This window comes from Nansenia antarctica, assembly GCF_963989245.1.
Source record: "Nansenia antarctica genome assembly, chromosome: 5".
NCBI classification, from domain to species: domain Eukaryota; kingdom Metazoa; phylum Chordata; class Actinopteri; order Argentiniformes; family Microstomatidae; genus Nansenia; species Nansenia antarctica.
This window is the reverse complement of record NC_137690.1, coordinates 48,149,064-48,166,563: the sequence shown is the minus strand read 5'-3', so window position 1 is coordinate 48,166,563 and position 17,500 is coordinate 48,149,064. Positions and strand designations below refer to the sequence as shown.

At 46.2% G+C, this 17,500-nt stretch overlaps 1 protein-coding gene across 1 annotated transcript in view; it reads left to right on the top strand.

The window, feature by feature from the left end:
• dhx36 (DEAH (Asp-Glu-Ala-His) box polypeptide 36) overlaps positions 1–17,500 on the top strand; it is a gene marked incomplete at both ends in the record, with an annotated part of 60,623 nt that overhangs the window by 19,988 nt on the left and 23,135 nt on the right. Inside the window, 3 exons of the mRNA XM_080531661.1 lie at positions 2,971–3,058; positions 8,850–8,905; positions 9,527–9,591. Coding sequence (XP_080387787.1) covers positions 2,971–3,058; positions 8,850–8,905; positions 9,527–9,591 — 209 coding nt within the window. The remainder of the gene's footprint in view (positions 1–2,970; positions 3,059–8,849; positions 8,906–9,526; positions 9,592–17,500) is intronic.

Below are 17,500 nucleotides of genomic sequence, written 5' to 3'. Positions count from 1 at the left end.
ATGCTATGCTATGTTGTGCTATCATGTACTAGTTTTCACTGAATAAATCGCGATTTCTTTCAAAGAAGGTAGCAGGTGTTTATGTCCATGTCAAGGAGAAGGTACGACTTGTATGACAGTAGTGTGTTTAGGACATAAGTTAAGGATATCAGTGTTGTACTTTAGCCTGTGGAGACGCGATAGCATTAGCTCCACACGGATTTAACATTAACAGTAGTCATAGACACTTGTAGTAGTAGTTGTTGTATAACAAGGTGAATAGTGAGTTAACATGTTTATTAGTTGTATCCCTTCCTTGTTGTAAAACGTGTTGTTGTTGAACATGTCTGTGACTGAAATAGACTAGATACTGCGGAGGATGTTATCATAGATGCTAACGGCCGCCATCTTTGCTATCTCCTCCGGTCACAGGAGATGTGAGAATTCGGCAACACAACGCGTCACCCGTACCGCGTCTAAACCACTGTTGATGACGTAGGCGCCGTGAAGGGCTGTCCCAATTCATAGGGCTTAGATTTCAAGGGGTAGGGCTTGTGACGTATTCGAAGGCCTTGCCTTCGAATCGAGTGACACTCGAAAACGAGCCATAGGGGTAGAAAAGGGAATTGGGATTGGCCCTAACACTACACCCCTAACTCTACACACTAACACTACACCCCTAACTGTACACACTAACACTACACCCCTAACTGTACACACTAACACTACACCCCTAACTCTACACACTAACACTACACCCCTAACTCTACACTCTAACACTACACCCCTAACTCTACACTCTAACACTACACACCTAACTGTACACACTAACACTATTCTACATTACTGTTTTCTGCGTTGAGAGAAGTGTGTATGCAGTACGGTTGGGCGGTTTTAAGGTTATACCGAAAATAGCAACGGTATTTGTCAATACCGTCATAAAAAAAAGAAAAGTAAAAGTAAACAGACTTGTTTTTCTGGCTAAAAACCGAGAATAGGCTTGAAGTATAGCCTAACGTTGCAGTCTGTAGGATACGCTTTTATGGCCATTTTCGTTACTTCTGTTTTTGTTATTTATTGTTATTTTGTTTATTATTAATTATTATGTTATTATTATTATTATTATTATTATTATTATTATTATTATTATTATTATATTTCATTCCGTTTGGTTGACAGATGGCGGAGAATGAATGTCATGTCCATGCACTATTCTGTATTTAGGCCGATAGGCTACCTGCTATATTTGCACTCAAGCTTCATATTTGTAGCTTTATAGATGTTGTTAATGTTGTTAACGTCTGTCTCTGATGTTGCTCAGAGAATAAAACTGGAACATGGATCCCATTTTTGTTGTTGTGTGAAAATAATAATGATCCAGTCCTGAAACCGTAAACCACATACATTTGGAGACGGTTTAATTGTGTCCAAAATTAGATACCAGCCAACCCTCGTATGAAGCCCAATTAACGGGCTACCTGCCGCAACCTAGGGTTAGAGAGGCTGGCCAGCAACCTAGGGTTAGAGAGGCTGGCCAACAACCTAGGGTTAGAGAGGCTGGCCAGCCAAGCTAGGGTTAGAGAGGTTGACCAGCAACCTAGGGTTAGAGAGGCTGGCCAACAACCTAGGGTTAGAGAGGCTGGCCAGACACCTAGGGTTAGAGAGGTTGACCAGCAACCTAGGGTTAGAGAGGCTGGCCAACAACCTAGGGTTAGAGAGGGTGGCCAGCAACCTAGGGTTAGAAAGGGTGGCCAGCAACCTAGGGTTAGAGAGGTTGACCAGCAACCTAGGGTTAGAGAGGCTGGCCAGCAATTGGAAGGTCACGGGTTCGATCCCCACCCCAGGAGGGAGCCGGATGTGAGCTGGTGACTGGAGGGTTGTTGGCATCACATCTAAGGTATCCTACCACCACTGCCGTTGTGCCCTTGGGCACGGCACTTAACTCCTAACTGCTCCAGGGGTGCCTGACGGGGGCTGACCCTGAGCAATAGGCCCCAGACCTCTGTTCTCCCTGCTGCTGTGATGTGCTGTGTGTGTGTGCTGTGCGTGTACTGTGTGTGTGTGCTGTGTGTGTACTGTGTGTGTGTGCTGTGCGTGTACTGCCTCAGGTTGCAAAAATATCATTTCTTCTTGGGGATCAATAAAGTATACATGAAGTATTATTATGATTATTATTATTATTATTATTAATTTGACAAATTGTGTAGCCGGTGAGTGTGTTGGGTTGTCAGAATGGAGGGAGAGAAGGAGGGAGGCGAGGGAGGTGAGAGAGAGAGAGAGAGAGAGAGAGAGAGAGGGAGGGAGGGAGGGAGGTGAGAGAGGACGAGAGAGAGAGAGAGAGAGAGCGAGAGTAGAAGAAAGAAAAGGTGTAGGGCTGGGTTCAAAAAATCGATTTCCCGATTCTGAATCGATCTTCATTAAATGAGCGATTATCGATTCATAAATCCCGAGGTCGATCATTTTTAAAATTTATTATTATTATTTTTTGCTTGCAGCTTCAACCCGCAACGAGATCTCGTGGCCAGATCTCGCGCTACAAGAATTTATCATATCTCACGCAACGTGAGGTCTCAACACTAAAATCTAAAAACATGGCGATGGCAGGGACACTCAAGTCACCACCAGGCTTAAAGTCAGATGTCTGGGTGCATTTTGGATTTAAAAAATGTGACTATAGAGATGAGCTGGACAAAAGCAAAGTCATATGTAAATAAAAAGTACATTCATGTAACTGCTTTGGAGTCAATTCATTTATATGTTTAACAATGCTACATGTTATAGGGTTCCTTGAACCATTTATAGCATTAGTTCGGAGAATCTCTTTCATATTTAAGCAAAAAATGTATATTGTAACTAGATCGAATCGGAAGCGAATCGAATCGAATCGAATCGGGAGCTGTGAATCGGAATCAAATCGTTTTGGGAAATCAGTGGCGATACCCAGCCCTAAAAAGGTGTGTTGGTAACGCTGTGGTGTGTGTGGGGTTACAGGAAGGAGCTATTCTGGTCTTCCTGCCGGGTTGGGACAACATCAGCGGTCTCAACGACCTCCTCATGGCCCAGCAGATGTTTAAATCAGGTACACACACACACACACACACACACACACACACACAAAGTAAGCTACAACAACGAGACACGACACCACACACACACACACACACACACACACACACACACACACACACACACACACACACACACACACACTAGGGATGGACGGTTTCCAATTATTGAAACCGAAAAACCGTCAAAGACTAAAACCGGGGTTTTCCGGTTAACCGAAAAAAACGTTAAAAAACAAACAAAAAAAACCCCGCCAATTTCAAATAATTGAGCCCTACTGCTACAATACACATGTCGAACACCATTAAAACACCGTAAGCACAGTCGCAACACATTTAGGCTACTTAGTTTCACAAATATAAGTGGAAAGGCAGACTTTTGTAAGCTACACCATACATGAAAACACATGATCATCTCTTGGAACAGCGTCTTCATTGAATGAACTGCTTTCTCAATATCTTGGTTCTTAGACAAAGTTTCAGCTGCTGCTCAATGTATTTAAATATTTGAATACTGCTCAATAATCACTGAAATATTAGACTTAGAATTATGCAGTGAACATACTACTCATAAAAACCACATGCCGCGAGACTGACTCGTCCTGAACTGTCGTAAGTCAATCAACAAAGAATGCCCCATCAAAATAAAAGTGCCCATGGTAGAGCTGTCAAAATAGAGCTTTCAAAATAAATGTACTAATACAGATAGAGATAAATACAGAACTACCTTTGCGTCACTAAGTGTCTTCTGAGACATGCGTTCTGTCATCACTTTCAGTAGCGCCTTCACACACAGTGGCGCTGTGCACAAACACTCTTGATCCGTATAGCTCTTGTTTTATTATATTGTGGTTTAGTAAATACTGCACTTGGAGTTTCATTCAATGCATGATTTGTGCTATAGAACATAAATAAAGTTTGATTGATTGATTGATATCAAATCAAATCACATTTTATTTCTATAGCGCATTTCTCTCTTCATAACTGACCAAACCTCTCACTCATTGCGCGGCAGATTCAGACTGTATCATTGTTATTTTCACACACGACAAACATGTGACATGTTCCAGTTTTATTCTTTAAAAAAAAAAAAAAAAAAAATCCGGTTTCAGACGGTTTTGATAAAAAAACGTTTCTATTTTTATAAACCCCGGTTTTCGGTATAACCGAAAAACCGTCCATCCCTAACACACACACACACACAAACAAACAGTAAGCTCCAACAACGAGACAACACACACACACACACACTGAAAAATATAGATATAAACTTGACTGGTGGATAGTCCAAATCACTGTGGGTAGTCCAGTTAGAACTATGATGTCCTTTTATGCATAGATACAACAACCAGGCCAGGTTACCATCAAAGGCTTTAATGGATTCGTGAACTTGTGGTTTTTATCGTGGACGCACTACTCACGATACATAACAAACTTAACTAAACTCTAATGGGTTAACTAAACTAATAGGTATTCACAACTTTCTCCGCTCGTAATTCCTGCTCAACCTGCCAGTATTCTTTCTCCGCTCGTACTTCCTGGTCCTGCGTGATTGGCCGCTTTGACCACTCAGTCCTCCAAAGCCTTTTTAACAGCCGCCCCCAAATTCACAGAGCGAATTTGAACATCCGAAAAGGCCAGAGGGTCCAGATAAGCAGCGACGATCACTCTTCTTCAGGAAGGGCAGGGAGGCTGATGATTTCCATTTCTGACGGGCCTGGAGTCCTGGAAGGTAGTGCCTGAGAAAGTGTTTCCAAAAGTGGTCAGCCAATGTCTGGCTATATCGCCATCTTCTGCGACCTAGGGTCTTGGGACCCTCATAAACGACCTGAGGTAGGGATGCATCCCGCCGCCCCATGCGGAGACAGTTGGGGGTGATGGGATCAGGGTCCGCCACGTCTGATGCGAGGTCGCTGCTGCGGCGGAGACGTCCACCCACTCTGATGAGTACTGTAGCCTCGTCAAGCTATGGGGCGAGTGCCATGAGGCGGCTGGATTTTGCCACCGGTTTACTGGCCTTCAGCTGGGCTACCTCATCCGCAAAGGAGTCTCTCTGTGCCTGTTGCAGGGCTTCCAGTTCGGCAACAGCGTAAGTGTCAGCTGTCAGGGAAGTTGACGGGTCCGCCGCCCCATGAAGCTGGCGGGCAATGACTTCCAGGTAGTCACGCAGGGTCTGTTGTTGCTGTAGATCTGACAGCGATGAAACTGAGATTGTCAGCACAGCAACAGCAGGTCTCATCTCGTGGTCGAGCTCGTTGCCGGGTGAACCCGGCTTCTCAGGCCACGCTGTTGGTGGCGGTTTCAGGAATGCTGGGCCATGGGTCCACCTGCAGCCATCACTCAGGTCCTTGAGGGCGAGTCTTCGCGTGAGGTCGTCAGCTGGGTTGACTCTTGATGGCACGTATCGCCATGTGGCAGACCCTGTTAGTCCTTGAATCTCCGCCACTCGAGTGTCCACAAAAACTTTGTAGCGACACGATTCTGACAGCACAGCCAGAAGTGAGGGGCCTAAGGCAGGCCCTGGAAGTAGGAGCTCGTTGAGGTTGTGGCCTTGGTATGGAAAGGAGCAATTATACACCACCCGGTTCTTTCCATTGTGTTGGACTATATGGTGTGGTATATACCATGCCTCTTCTGTCTTCTCCACCTGATGTGGCTCCAATTTCACAGCGTAGCCTGCTTCTGCTAGTTTGTGAATCTCTGCCGGGTAAGTAGCAGTTTGTTCCGGATCCTTAGCCAACTGTTTCTCAATTCCCCTCAGCTGCGGGAGCACAGCTTCCGGTGAGGCATGTAGCTGTGGCATGGTTTTGACTCGAAGTAGGGGTGTGGCGTGGCGCTCAATGCCATTGACGTTCACTCTCACCGTCTGTTCTTGAAGGAGGTGCACGGCCTCCTGGTCTTGACGCGATCTCACGGCCAACTTCTCACTACGATACGGCAGCACGTCCATCTGCCGCAACTTCTCCACGTGAGGGGACGGGTCTGTCGGGGATGCTGTGGATGTGAAGAGACACTGTGGCTGGTCACGATCAAGCTTGATGTCTTGAGCTGGGCCTTGCAGAGTCCATCCCAGCTGTGTTTTCACCGCAGCTGGTCCACCAGGCGGGCCCAATCTAACAGGCGCTATGGGGGTGATGAGGTGTGTGTAGTCAGAGCCGATCAGCAACACTGGATGAACTCTATTCAGTGGCTGGAGAGGTAACCAGGCTAGATGTTTGTACTTCTGCTGTAGTGCACCGACAGGATGGGTGTGCTCTGCCAGACCCAGCTGCTCGGCGGAGAATGCACTCTGGATCTTGTACCTCTTCTTTGGCTCAGCAACGGGGGATATGGTGAAGGATACGGCCGCCCCGTGAAGCACCTGCAGCTCCTGTCTGACTGTGCGGAGGACCAAATCTTCTGGCTTGCCTTTCAGGCCTAACTTCTGTGCTGCGGCCTGGAGAAGGATGGTCCTCTCTGATCCGTCGTCTAAGATAGCATATGCTTTCAATGACCTGTTTCCATTTCTTATGATGACCTTACTGATCTTCAGGAGCACTTTACAGTTGGATACTGGGCGGTCGACATACAGGACTTGGCTAGGTGTGTTCACGAGACAGATATCCGTTGCTGGCACTTCATCCTCTGCTCTCTCGTTCACTTCATGCAGTACAATCAGGTGTCTTCTGTTGCAAGTCTTGCATGGGGCCTTCAGTGTGCACTTAGCTGCGTGATGACCGCGGCCACAGCGCCAGCATCGGTTGTTACCTTTGATCCATGCCACCTTCTGCTCTTTGTTCAGCTGCTTGAAGTTAGTACAATTGTTCAGAAAGTGGCTGGTGTTGTCGCAGTATGGACAATAGGCTTTCCCTTTCTCCACATTGCTTTGGTGGCTGGCTGAAGGCTCCGATGCAGGAACTGTGGGGGGACTTGTCGCTGCAGTCTCATTGGTACCCAGGAGAATGGTGGTGGTCTTGCTGTATTGCATTGAGTCCCTCTGGTTCTCCCTCCTCCGGTTGGATGACTCGTCCCTCTCGTAGCTGACACACTGAACTATTTCTTCCTGCACTTCGAGTTCATACTCTAGCCTCTCAGCAAAGTCAATGAGCATGGGGATGGTTACTCTCAGGGGGTGGATGAACCTCTTGAAGCTGGCAGTGAGGTCATGAGGTAGCTTACCCAGCAATCTGTGGACGTGGGAACCACAATGCAGCTCTACAAGGCCTCTCTCCCCCAGCTGTTCTAACATGCCCACCAGTGAGCGTACACGGAGGGCAAACAGGCGAAAGGCTTTCGCATCTCCACTGCGGACATCTGGACCATCCATCACCTCTGCGATGCGTTGCACAGCCAGCTTGTGAGGCTGCCCATACATCTTGGTGAGGGCTAACATGGTGTCTGTGTAAGGCTGTCTGGAGTAACTATAAGAATCTGCCACGAGCAACGCCTCCTCACATCTCAGGTGGTCTGTGAGGATCTGGAACTTGTACCGCTCCGTGGCATCATCCGGGAGGATATTCTCCAGTGCAATCCTCATCCTTGAGAACTCTCTTGGATCTGGCGACGTCAGTTGTGGAATCGATGGCTTGGGTCCTCTATATGTACGCTCTCTGGGGGGTGGTGGTTCTGCATAGTAAGGATGATGCAGGGTGTACCCTCTCTCTGTTCCATCTGGATACCCACCCCAGGGGTCACGTGGTGTGTAGCCTGACCGTGACTGTGTTCTCTGGCCATACTGGTCTGCACAGGGGTAGCTTGTGTGGGGAGAGGCAGAATAGTATGGTGTGTGAGAGGGGTCTTCTTCCACCTGGTGTGAAACTCTAAGGTGGGAGAGATCCTCTGCTAGCTTTTCAACATGGTTAGGAGGGGGGAGGTACTCCTCTCCATGGCCAGCAGGATATCCAGTTGGTTGCATCCGGGCTGGTGTTGGGTGCCACCTCTCTTGCCGATCATATGGGCTTGGTGGCAGGCGGGAACGTGGAGGTATCTGTGGGGTTGCAGACCTGGATGGGGCTCTCATACCTGCCTCCAGGCTCTGGCACTGTTGCTGGAGCTCTTTGTTCTGTTGCTTCAGTTCTTTCAGTGCAGTAACAAGTCCCCATACCTGTCTAGTCTGGTCCCACTCCTTTGTCAGCTGGTCCCACTCCTTGGATATTTCTCTCTGGTCTGGTGCATTGCCATGGCTGATCGGCGATGCGGCCCTGGAGGGGAGGGGCCCTACCTCTGTAGTATGGAGCCGCCTCTGGGACCCTGGTCCGCTTAGAACTATTCCCCGTCTTCTGGGTCGGGTGACCATCTCCTCTGGCTTAGGGTGTTGCATCTTCCACAGCAATTTGCCTATCCGGCTCGAAGGACCATTGAAAAATATAGATATAAACTTGACTGGTGGATAGTCCAAATCACTGTGGGTAGTCCAGTTAGAACTATGATGTCCTTTTATGCATAGATACAACAACCAGGCCAGGTTACCATCTATATTTTTCAATGGATTCGTGAACTTGTGGTTTTTATCGTGGACGCACTACTCACGATACATAACAAACTTAACTAAACTCTAATGGGTTAACTAAACTAATAGGTATTCGCAACTTTCTCCGCTTGTAATTCCTGCTCAACCTGCCAGTATTCTTTCTCCGCTCGTACTTCCTGGTCCCGCCCTCTGCTGGCCAGTGATTGGCCGCTTTGACCACTCAGTCCTCCAAAGCCTTTTTAACACACACACACACACACACACACACACACACAGTAAGCTACAACAATGAGACACCACACACACACACACTACAATTACTACTTGTATAAATAACCATGATGTTGTTGTTGCAGATCGGTTCGTTATCATCCCTCTGCACTCCCTCATGCCCACTGTCACCCAGACCTCGGTGAGCATGGCCTGGCCTCTCTATCCCTCCCTCTCTCTCTCTATCCCTCCCTCTCTCTCTCTATCCCTCCCTCTTCCTCCCTATACCTCTCTCTCTCTCTTCTCTCTCTCTGTCTCCGTCTCTCTCCATGTCTTTCACTCTCTCCGCTTACTCTCTCTTTCTCCCCCTCCTCTCTCTCTCTCTCTCTCTCTCTCTCTCTCTCTCTCTCTCTTTACCTCTATATCTCTTTTCTCTTTACCTCTCTTCTCTCTCTCTGTCTCTGTCTCTCTCCCCTCCTACTCTCTCCTCTCTCCCGATCTCTATCCCTCCCTCTCTCTCTCTATCCCTCCCTCCCTCTCTCTCTCTATCCCTCCCTCTTCCTCTCTATACCTCTCTATCTCTCTTCTCTCTCTCTGTCTCCGTCTATCTCCCTGTCTTTCACTCTCCCCGCTTACTCTCCCCTCTCCCCCTCCTCTCTCTCTCTCTCTCCCCCTCCTCTCTCTCTCCCCCTCCTCTCTCTCTCTCTCTCTCTCTCTCTCTCTCTCTCTCCCTCTCTCTCTCCCCTCCCCCTCCACCTCTCCAGTACAGATGACCAGTCCTATCTCAGTGATGTAGTGATGTCGTCTCTCCTCTCCCATTCAGGTGTTTAAGAGGCCACCTCCAGGAGTCAGGAAGATTGTGATCGCCACCAATATAGCCGAGACCAGGTGTGTGTGTGTGTGTGTGTGTGTGTGTGTGTGTCAACCATGTGTTTCTTCACCACCCTATTCTCAGAAAGCTTCAAAATCCATGCTGACTATCCTTAGTCACAGTCGTGTGTGTGTGTGTGTGTGTGTGTGTGTGTGTGTGTGTGTGTGTGTACGTGCTCGCGCGTGTGTGTGTGTGTGTGTGTGTGTGTGTGTTAGGGATGGATGGTTTTTCGGTTAAACCGAAAACCGGGGTTTATAAAAATAGAAACGTTTTTTTATCAAAACCGTCTGAAACCGGATTATTATTATTATTATTATTATTATTTTTTTTTTAAGAATTCAATAGAATAAGAATAAAACTGGAACATGTCACATGTTTGTCGTGTGTGAAAATAACAATGATACAGTCTGAATCTGCCGCGCAATGAGTGAGAGGTTTGGTCAGTTGTGAAGAATAACTGAGGATTAATATCTAATTGGGATTATATTTAAGGGTAATGTTGTGTATTTCTCTTATTAGTTATGAATCAAAGAACAGTTATTGAGTTTAAGACGATTTAATTAAAGTTACAAAAACAGGGTATACATATACCAACAGCGGAGCCTTGTGTCTGTCCCTCCGCTGGGCTGCGCTGGTAAAGAGGCCCCCCCTTGGGTCTCAACCCTATTCATCAACAATATGCAAATACAGTCACAGGCCATAGCCTATCACCTTATCCAGATGGCCATGAGGGCCGTCCCCTGTGATGTCACCACGGCCCCAAGTCCGAGGGCTGGTCAGATTACAAGAGATTGTCTACACACAACATTGCACAACACTCCCCTTCAGCATATATATGTGCCCCTATCATACTATCTATAAATGTGTGTGTTTAAGCAGAAATATACGACACATCCCCCCTCGGACCACCCAGAGGGTGTTCCGAAACTAAACGACCACAAAACAAAAACAAAAACACAAAACCCCACAAAACATCCAAAAAAAAAAATAATAAAAAAAAAAATAAAAATAAAAAAAATAATAATTAAAAAATAAACAACAACAAACAGAAAAACTACACCAACACACAACACAAGAAACACAATAACACAGACCAACCCAGGACCAGTATTAGGAACCAATAATAAAAAGAATCTTGAAAATAACAATCACAATTAAACTAAACACAGTTCATCATGCACAAATCAATACAGAAACTTCCAACGACCGATGTTTTCTTTGTCCTTGAAGCGTCAGGGTCAGAGGTTACTAGCACGTGTACCCAGTTGGAGAACAGCCTTTACCGCTGTCTCAGATTGATAACACTTTCATAGTCAGGAGCTTCCATTTTCGTTGCGCTAGGAACAGAACCTCTCTCCTAGCTTTGTATAACCACCACATCACTTCTCAACTGACCTCAATCACACGATATAGAAACAAACAAACAATACACAAATAATGACATTCAGTTATCATAACACATAATTCTCCAACAGTAAGCACAGGACAAAGGGAATGCATTAATGCATAGATCTTCACCTCAGGTGAGGACTAGTCTTCTGAAAAGTTCATTAACGTGGACTGAGTGACTGATTTTCCAAAAACAGTCAATGAGGCCCTGCCTCCTAAGAAAGTCAAAAATCATGTCTGCTATAATAGGTGCTCCTATCTTAGCAAAATAAGTTTCCCATGCCCCTAAGACCGTTTCCAGCCATGCTATCATCTGCTGTCCATTCCCGTCGTTCCCTTTGATCTGCTGCTTCACTACCCTATTCATAGTCTTTAATCTTTTCCTAACTGGTCGTCGTCCGTCAGTGTCATTGAGGTTCAGGCAGCCGCCTGGTCCCCTCCCACGCTGATCAAGGTCTGGGGAGTCGCCCTCAGCATCATCTGAAGCATGATGCAGGCACTCGCCAGCATCCCCAGTAGCACAGGTGTCCAGGCTTTGGACACTCCCAGGCTGGACCTCCAGACTGTCAACACTCTCTGCTTCGTTGGTTTCTGGTTCATTGGCATCTGGACAGCTTTCCACTGTCCCCTCGGTTTCAGGCACTGCCGGTAATGTCACTGGCTGTAACACTGGCATTGCCACTGGCTCTGGCAACACCACAGCATCTCCTCGTAGCTCCTCCTTCTCAGGTTCTCTGGGGACCTCGGCACCTGTTGGCACAACATCCTGCCTACTCTGTACATCCACCCCCCTGTCCACCACCCGTGGCCCTATTGGGGTAGGGATATGCCCAGACACCACTGGTGTACCCACTCTGATGTTGTTTCTCCAACAGACCCCACATTGACCTAAAGCATGGTCAATCTGTTCCATCAAATATGGACTCCAAAACCCATATTCCTTGGTGATCTTGCGTCTTACCTCCCCCCTAGCCACATGTGCTAATCCATGAGCTTCCCGTATTAACATGCCTATTAAATCTGAGGGTGCTACAACCAACCCCTCATGATTCCTCCATAGACCTGTGTCATCCTGACTTGCCCCCCTTGCTAGCCAAACGTTCTTGTCTAACGTAGTTACTCTACTCTGTAACATCAATAAATCCTCAAGTGTGACCATGCCCTGTAATTGCTTTTCATGTGTGACCAGAAGACCTTTACCTGCCTTGTCTGCTCCTGTAATGGCTTTGGCTGCATCTTCTGCAGCCCTGTTACCTTGTGTGACATGTGATGAGTCAGACCTGTGTGCGGCACACTTCACTATGGCTAATTCCTTTGGCTTCATCATGGCTTGTAACAGCTTCATGATCTGTGCGTGATGCTGTATAGGCGTACCATCAGTTCTCTTAAAACCCCACCCCCTCCATACAGCTCCATTAAAATGACAAACATTATGTGCATAGGCAGAGTCGGTGTACACTGTCACTCTCCGTCCGGTTCCCAAGTTGCATGCTTCTGTGAGGGCAATCAACTCAGCCAACTGAGCTGAGCATGGCTGAGGAACTGCCTCAGCCTGTTCTACAATAAACTTTGAATTCTGTGCTTTAACTAAGGAATACCCAGCGCACAAAGTTTCTCCTACCCCGTAACAAGACCCATCAACCCAATATTCTATATCAGCTCCCTTTAAAGGCAAAGCTTGTAGGTCTGTTCTATGCTTAATCACTCTGGCTGTCGATGGAATCTGAACATCGGCTGGCACCGTCACCTGACAGCCGTCAGGTGTGCATTTTACTGTACAGTTCAATTGGCATAGAGCATCTCTCCCTAGCAGCCCTGTTGGCGTGTGTTCTGACACAAGTGTTGACAGAGTTGCTCTCTGTCCCTTGTACTCTAAGTCTACAAGCTCAGTTGTAGGAATCAGCTGTTTAATTCCCTCAAATCCGATTGTCTTCACATATTCTCTAGACATAGGGAGGTGCGTGGCGCCTTCAGGCTTCTTTGTCACCACCAGCTGGCACCTCCCACTCGGATCTTCCGGGCACCCCTATAGGCCAGCTGCTGGGCCTCCGTAAGGGTTCATCACTCCTGGAGCAGGTGTAGTAGGAGGCCAATATCCTCCTCCTTGGCTCCCCCCTGCGCCCCCCTGGGGCCTGTTGCAGCAGGTACAGGCTAGATGTCCATTCTGGTCGCATTGGTAACACGGTTCTAGCATCTTCTTCCCTGCTGCTGTCCATCCCCCTGGTGGTGGTCCTTGGCCAGGCTGGTTGTACATCTGGTATGGAACCGCTTGCACCCCTGGTGGCCCTTGTGGGTATGGATACCCCCCTTGTGGCCCCTGTGGGTAGGACTGGTAAGTAGCAGGATACCCCCCTTGTGGCCCCTGTGAGTAGGACTGGTAAGTAGCAGTCTGCACTCCAGGTGGCTGTTGCTGTGGGGCTAAAGCCTGCACTCCCTCTATGTTCCTCTCGCTTTCAGTCAATTGCACATGAGTCAATATTCTGAGTGATTCTTCGTCTTCTGCCTTCTGTATCTGAATATTCTTTCGATATAACTCAACTTGATGAGCTACGTGGTCTATATAAACAGCTTTGTTCATGTGTCGTAGCCCCACCACTTCTGCTAGCTTATCCTTAACTGGGGTAGGAAGCCCTTCTTGTATTTTTTCCCTGATTATGGATTTTTCTAAGGGGTTATCTTCAGCGTCTTTCCCTGTCACACTTCTCCATTGAGAGTGCACACGGGCCACAAACCCCCGGGGATTCTCATCTCCCCCCAGTGGCTTCACAATGATATTGTCTGGGTGAATGTGAGTAGGGTAGATCTCCCTGATTGCTTTCCACAGTTTGCCTCTGTTTGCTGCGAAGAGCTCTGGATCATAAACTGATGTATTGATATATCTATGAAGTCCTGCCTTCATCAATATTTCCTGCATTGTATCCAATCCTGCAATAAAAGCTAAGAGTCTTTTCAGGTCTCCCATTGCGGCCTGCGTTCCTGTCAGTCTCACGTCCATCTCAGTAGTCCACGGGTATCCGCCGTCTTGAAGAACGGGGAGCTTCTCCATCACTTCAGACAGATCTGTATGATGCCACGGATGATATTCCATCTTGTTACCCCGAATCAGCACTGGACAGTTCTTTAATGTATTTGATGACATTCGGTGACAATCTTCCTCTCTTTCCGCTTTCTCCGGGCGTCTTCTCCCACCTTTCCTTTCGGCTGTGGCTATCATCTTCCTGACCTGCGCGTTGTAGCCTCCATCTGCATTGTCGTCATCACTTGAGTCTTCACTGCCATCTTCGCTGTCATCTTCCTCGTCACTCCTGTCGTCCCCTTTTCCCCTTGGCTCCTTCTTGGTCTTCTTCTTCTGGGAATGGTCCTCCAGTGCCTTAGCATATGGAGGGGGACTGGAGACAGGACACATGTCTGGGGATGGAATGTTCAATTTCTGTTCCAGTGTTCTGGCCAATTCTTTTTTCTTTTCCGGTTCCATCTGAGCTATTTTCTGTCCCTCTACCTTAAATAGATCTAAAATAGCTAACTCTAACTTGCGTTTCTCTGATCTAATCTTTCCTCTTTGATGTGCTTTGTGCCCATTGATAAGTATTTCCAATGTTGCAATTATTTGTAAATTAAGGCTGCCCTCTTTCGGCCACGGCTGTTCAATGTATGCCCAACGGCTATTCCATTTCGTAGACATTTTGCTAATTTCCCTAACAAGAGGATTCATTTTTTCCACTACAGCCATAGGGGATAACGTAGCCAACATTCCACGATGTTCACTAATATCTTTTAACAGCTTCGTTGAATTTGACCCCATTCTACTTGCTCAATATGCTGACAATATTCTATATTAGATAAGGTGTACGCTTCTTACAACCCACCTTATTTTGCCTTATTTGCTAAACAAATGCTAGTCCAATATAACTGTATTAACCATCCCCACAAAACCCTGCAACTCAGAATAACAGATTTGCCTCTTGTGTATGTCAGTGCAGTATTAACTTAAATCTAATATCTGTGTAAGTACTTTATACTTAAATGTGTTTCCTAATTGTTTATGAATATGTGTCACTTAATTACTCATTCAATACTAATTACAGTTCTGGTCAACACAATTATCAAATCACAAAGGCTGGTCAACACCTAAGTATTCACTGATTTACAAAAACCCTTTTACTGCTTAATTATCAATACAAACTATTCTGCTATTCCTAATCAAAAGCTGTGGACATGACCTAACTTGAAATAAAAGATGTAAAACACGAATATTAATTACAACCTGTAAAGAAATCGACTTATTATTTGGAAGGAATAAAATGATTAATTATTAATTACAATCTGTAAAGAAATCGACTTGTTATTTGAAAGGAATGCATAATTAATTAGACTTAGTCATTGACACTTCATTGATGTAAACCAGTGAAAGAAAACGTTATCCTTAGACTATTATAAACCAATTGATCAAAGTTTTGTGAAAACAGAAAATGAAATGATCTGAATAATTAATTCAATCAATTTGTAATTAATTAAATTAATTGAAGTAATGTAATATATTACAATCATTTATAACCATCTATTTATTAATGTATCGGACTGTTTCATCGACCTCAGCTGTATCTCCCTGAGGATTAGTGTTTTAAAATGTCTTGTCGTATTTTGTCCAGCAGGCGGAGCTGTGCTCCGGCTAACGCGCATGCGCCTGCTCCTCCGTGTAAAATGGAGTAGGGGAAGGAGGGGCTAGTCTTTGTCCTTCTCCTCTGAGGGGAAACCCGCTGCTGTGAAAAGATTAGTCTCACAACATATATTTTGCTTTCCACAATACTGTTATTTTCCACGACACAACAATTTCACGATTCACTTTGTTCCTTCAGACCTCCCCTCTTCCCAGGGCGCAGTCTCAGGCTGGAACCCTTTCCGCTGAGGTCCTTTCCAAAGGACATCTCATCTCAGCCTCTCTGCTTCCCAGGCGTCTCCTTTTCAGAGCCCTGATCACAGAAAGCACCACTCGCCTACTAGCTGTACGTCGCTTTCAGCTTATGGTGGCCTGACTGTACATTGAGCTGAGCGCTACTGCCATATCATATGGCCTTACGTTCTTGAGCGACCCAACCGGCCGGTGACCCAGTCGATAGCGACCCCCTGCCAATGTATAACACTGGCCCTGTAGCGGTGATTAGCCGCCCAGGTGGGAACCGACGGTCTGATCCCTAGCCCACTTCGCTATGGGTCTAGAAACTTTGACCGTTTACACCAGCCTTGCCTGTTCACGGGTGTAGCTTCCTCTCACATCCCGCTAGGTGTGGGCTGTCGCCCACGTACCACGCACTGCCCACACACCTACATGCGACAGCTGCGCCGACTAGACGGTACCACGGTAGTATGTTCATTCATACTTCATCAGACACGGGGGCCTTCAGTCCTCTCCCCAGCACTATAGATATATTTAACGTGCCCTCGGAACTTTGCAATTCCACCGCCGCCTGTTAAAGACTAGGTTCGGGGTGCCTAATCCCCTGCCTAATCTTTCAATCCAGTTAAACTATTATTTATCTCATTCAAATATTCTACAATGCATTCACGTTTTCCTCATAGAGATGGCCTCTGTGTGTGTCCTTCCTCAAGGACAAAGACAATGGCGTCTAAGAATGGATTCTCTGACACAGTTCTGAAGAATCGATTTCTTAGTCTATAACAATAATGCTCTTTTCAATGCAATTTAACTATTAGTTACCGAACTAAATCTTACACGGTCCCTTCACAGAGATATCTAGGCCTGTGTGTGTCCGCGCGTGTCTGCGCGTGCGTGTTTCTGCTCCGCTGACAAAGGACAAAGGACAATGCAAATGGCGTCTAAGCTCCGCTGACAAAGGACAAAGGACAATGCAAATGGCGTCTAAATGCCAATGGCGTCTAAGACACACTTCTGCTACAGTTCTACAATAATGACTTATTACGCTTTATCAAAACACAATTTTACACACACACTCACGATATTCCGTAATACCACTATTAGTTACACAACTAATATCTTAACATAAAAAAGCGAATTACCAAATTCAGCCCTATATCACCAATACAAACACTCAAATCCCTTACCAATCTAATCGTATATTTACAAAAACGGACTTCAAAATCCGGCTCTCACCAACCCCACTTATTAAAGATTATGAAAGGTTTGTTTCTATTCCAATAAGATACTTTACTTTAAGGTTGTTTTAGTCTCAAAGAAAATGTTTGAAAAACACAGCTGTTCCACACAATCATACCTTTCCAGCTTCAGTTTTCAAACATAGATTTCCCTTTTTAGACTCCTCTGCTGGCTCGCCACTAATGTTGTGTATTTCTCTTATTAGTTATGAATCAAAGAACAGTTATTGAGTTTAAGACGATTTAATTAAAGTTACAAAAACAGGGTATACATATACCAACAGCGGAGCCTTGTGTCTGTACCTCCGCTGGGCTGCGCTGGTAAAGAGGCCCCCCCTTGGGTCTCAACCCTATTCATCAACAATATGCAAATACAGTCACAGGCCATAGCCTATCACCTTATCC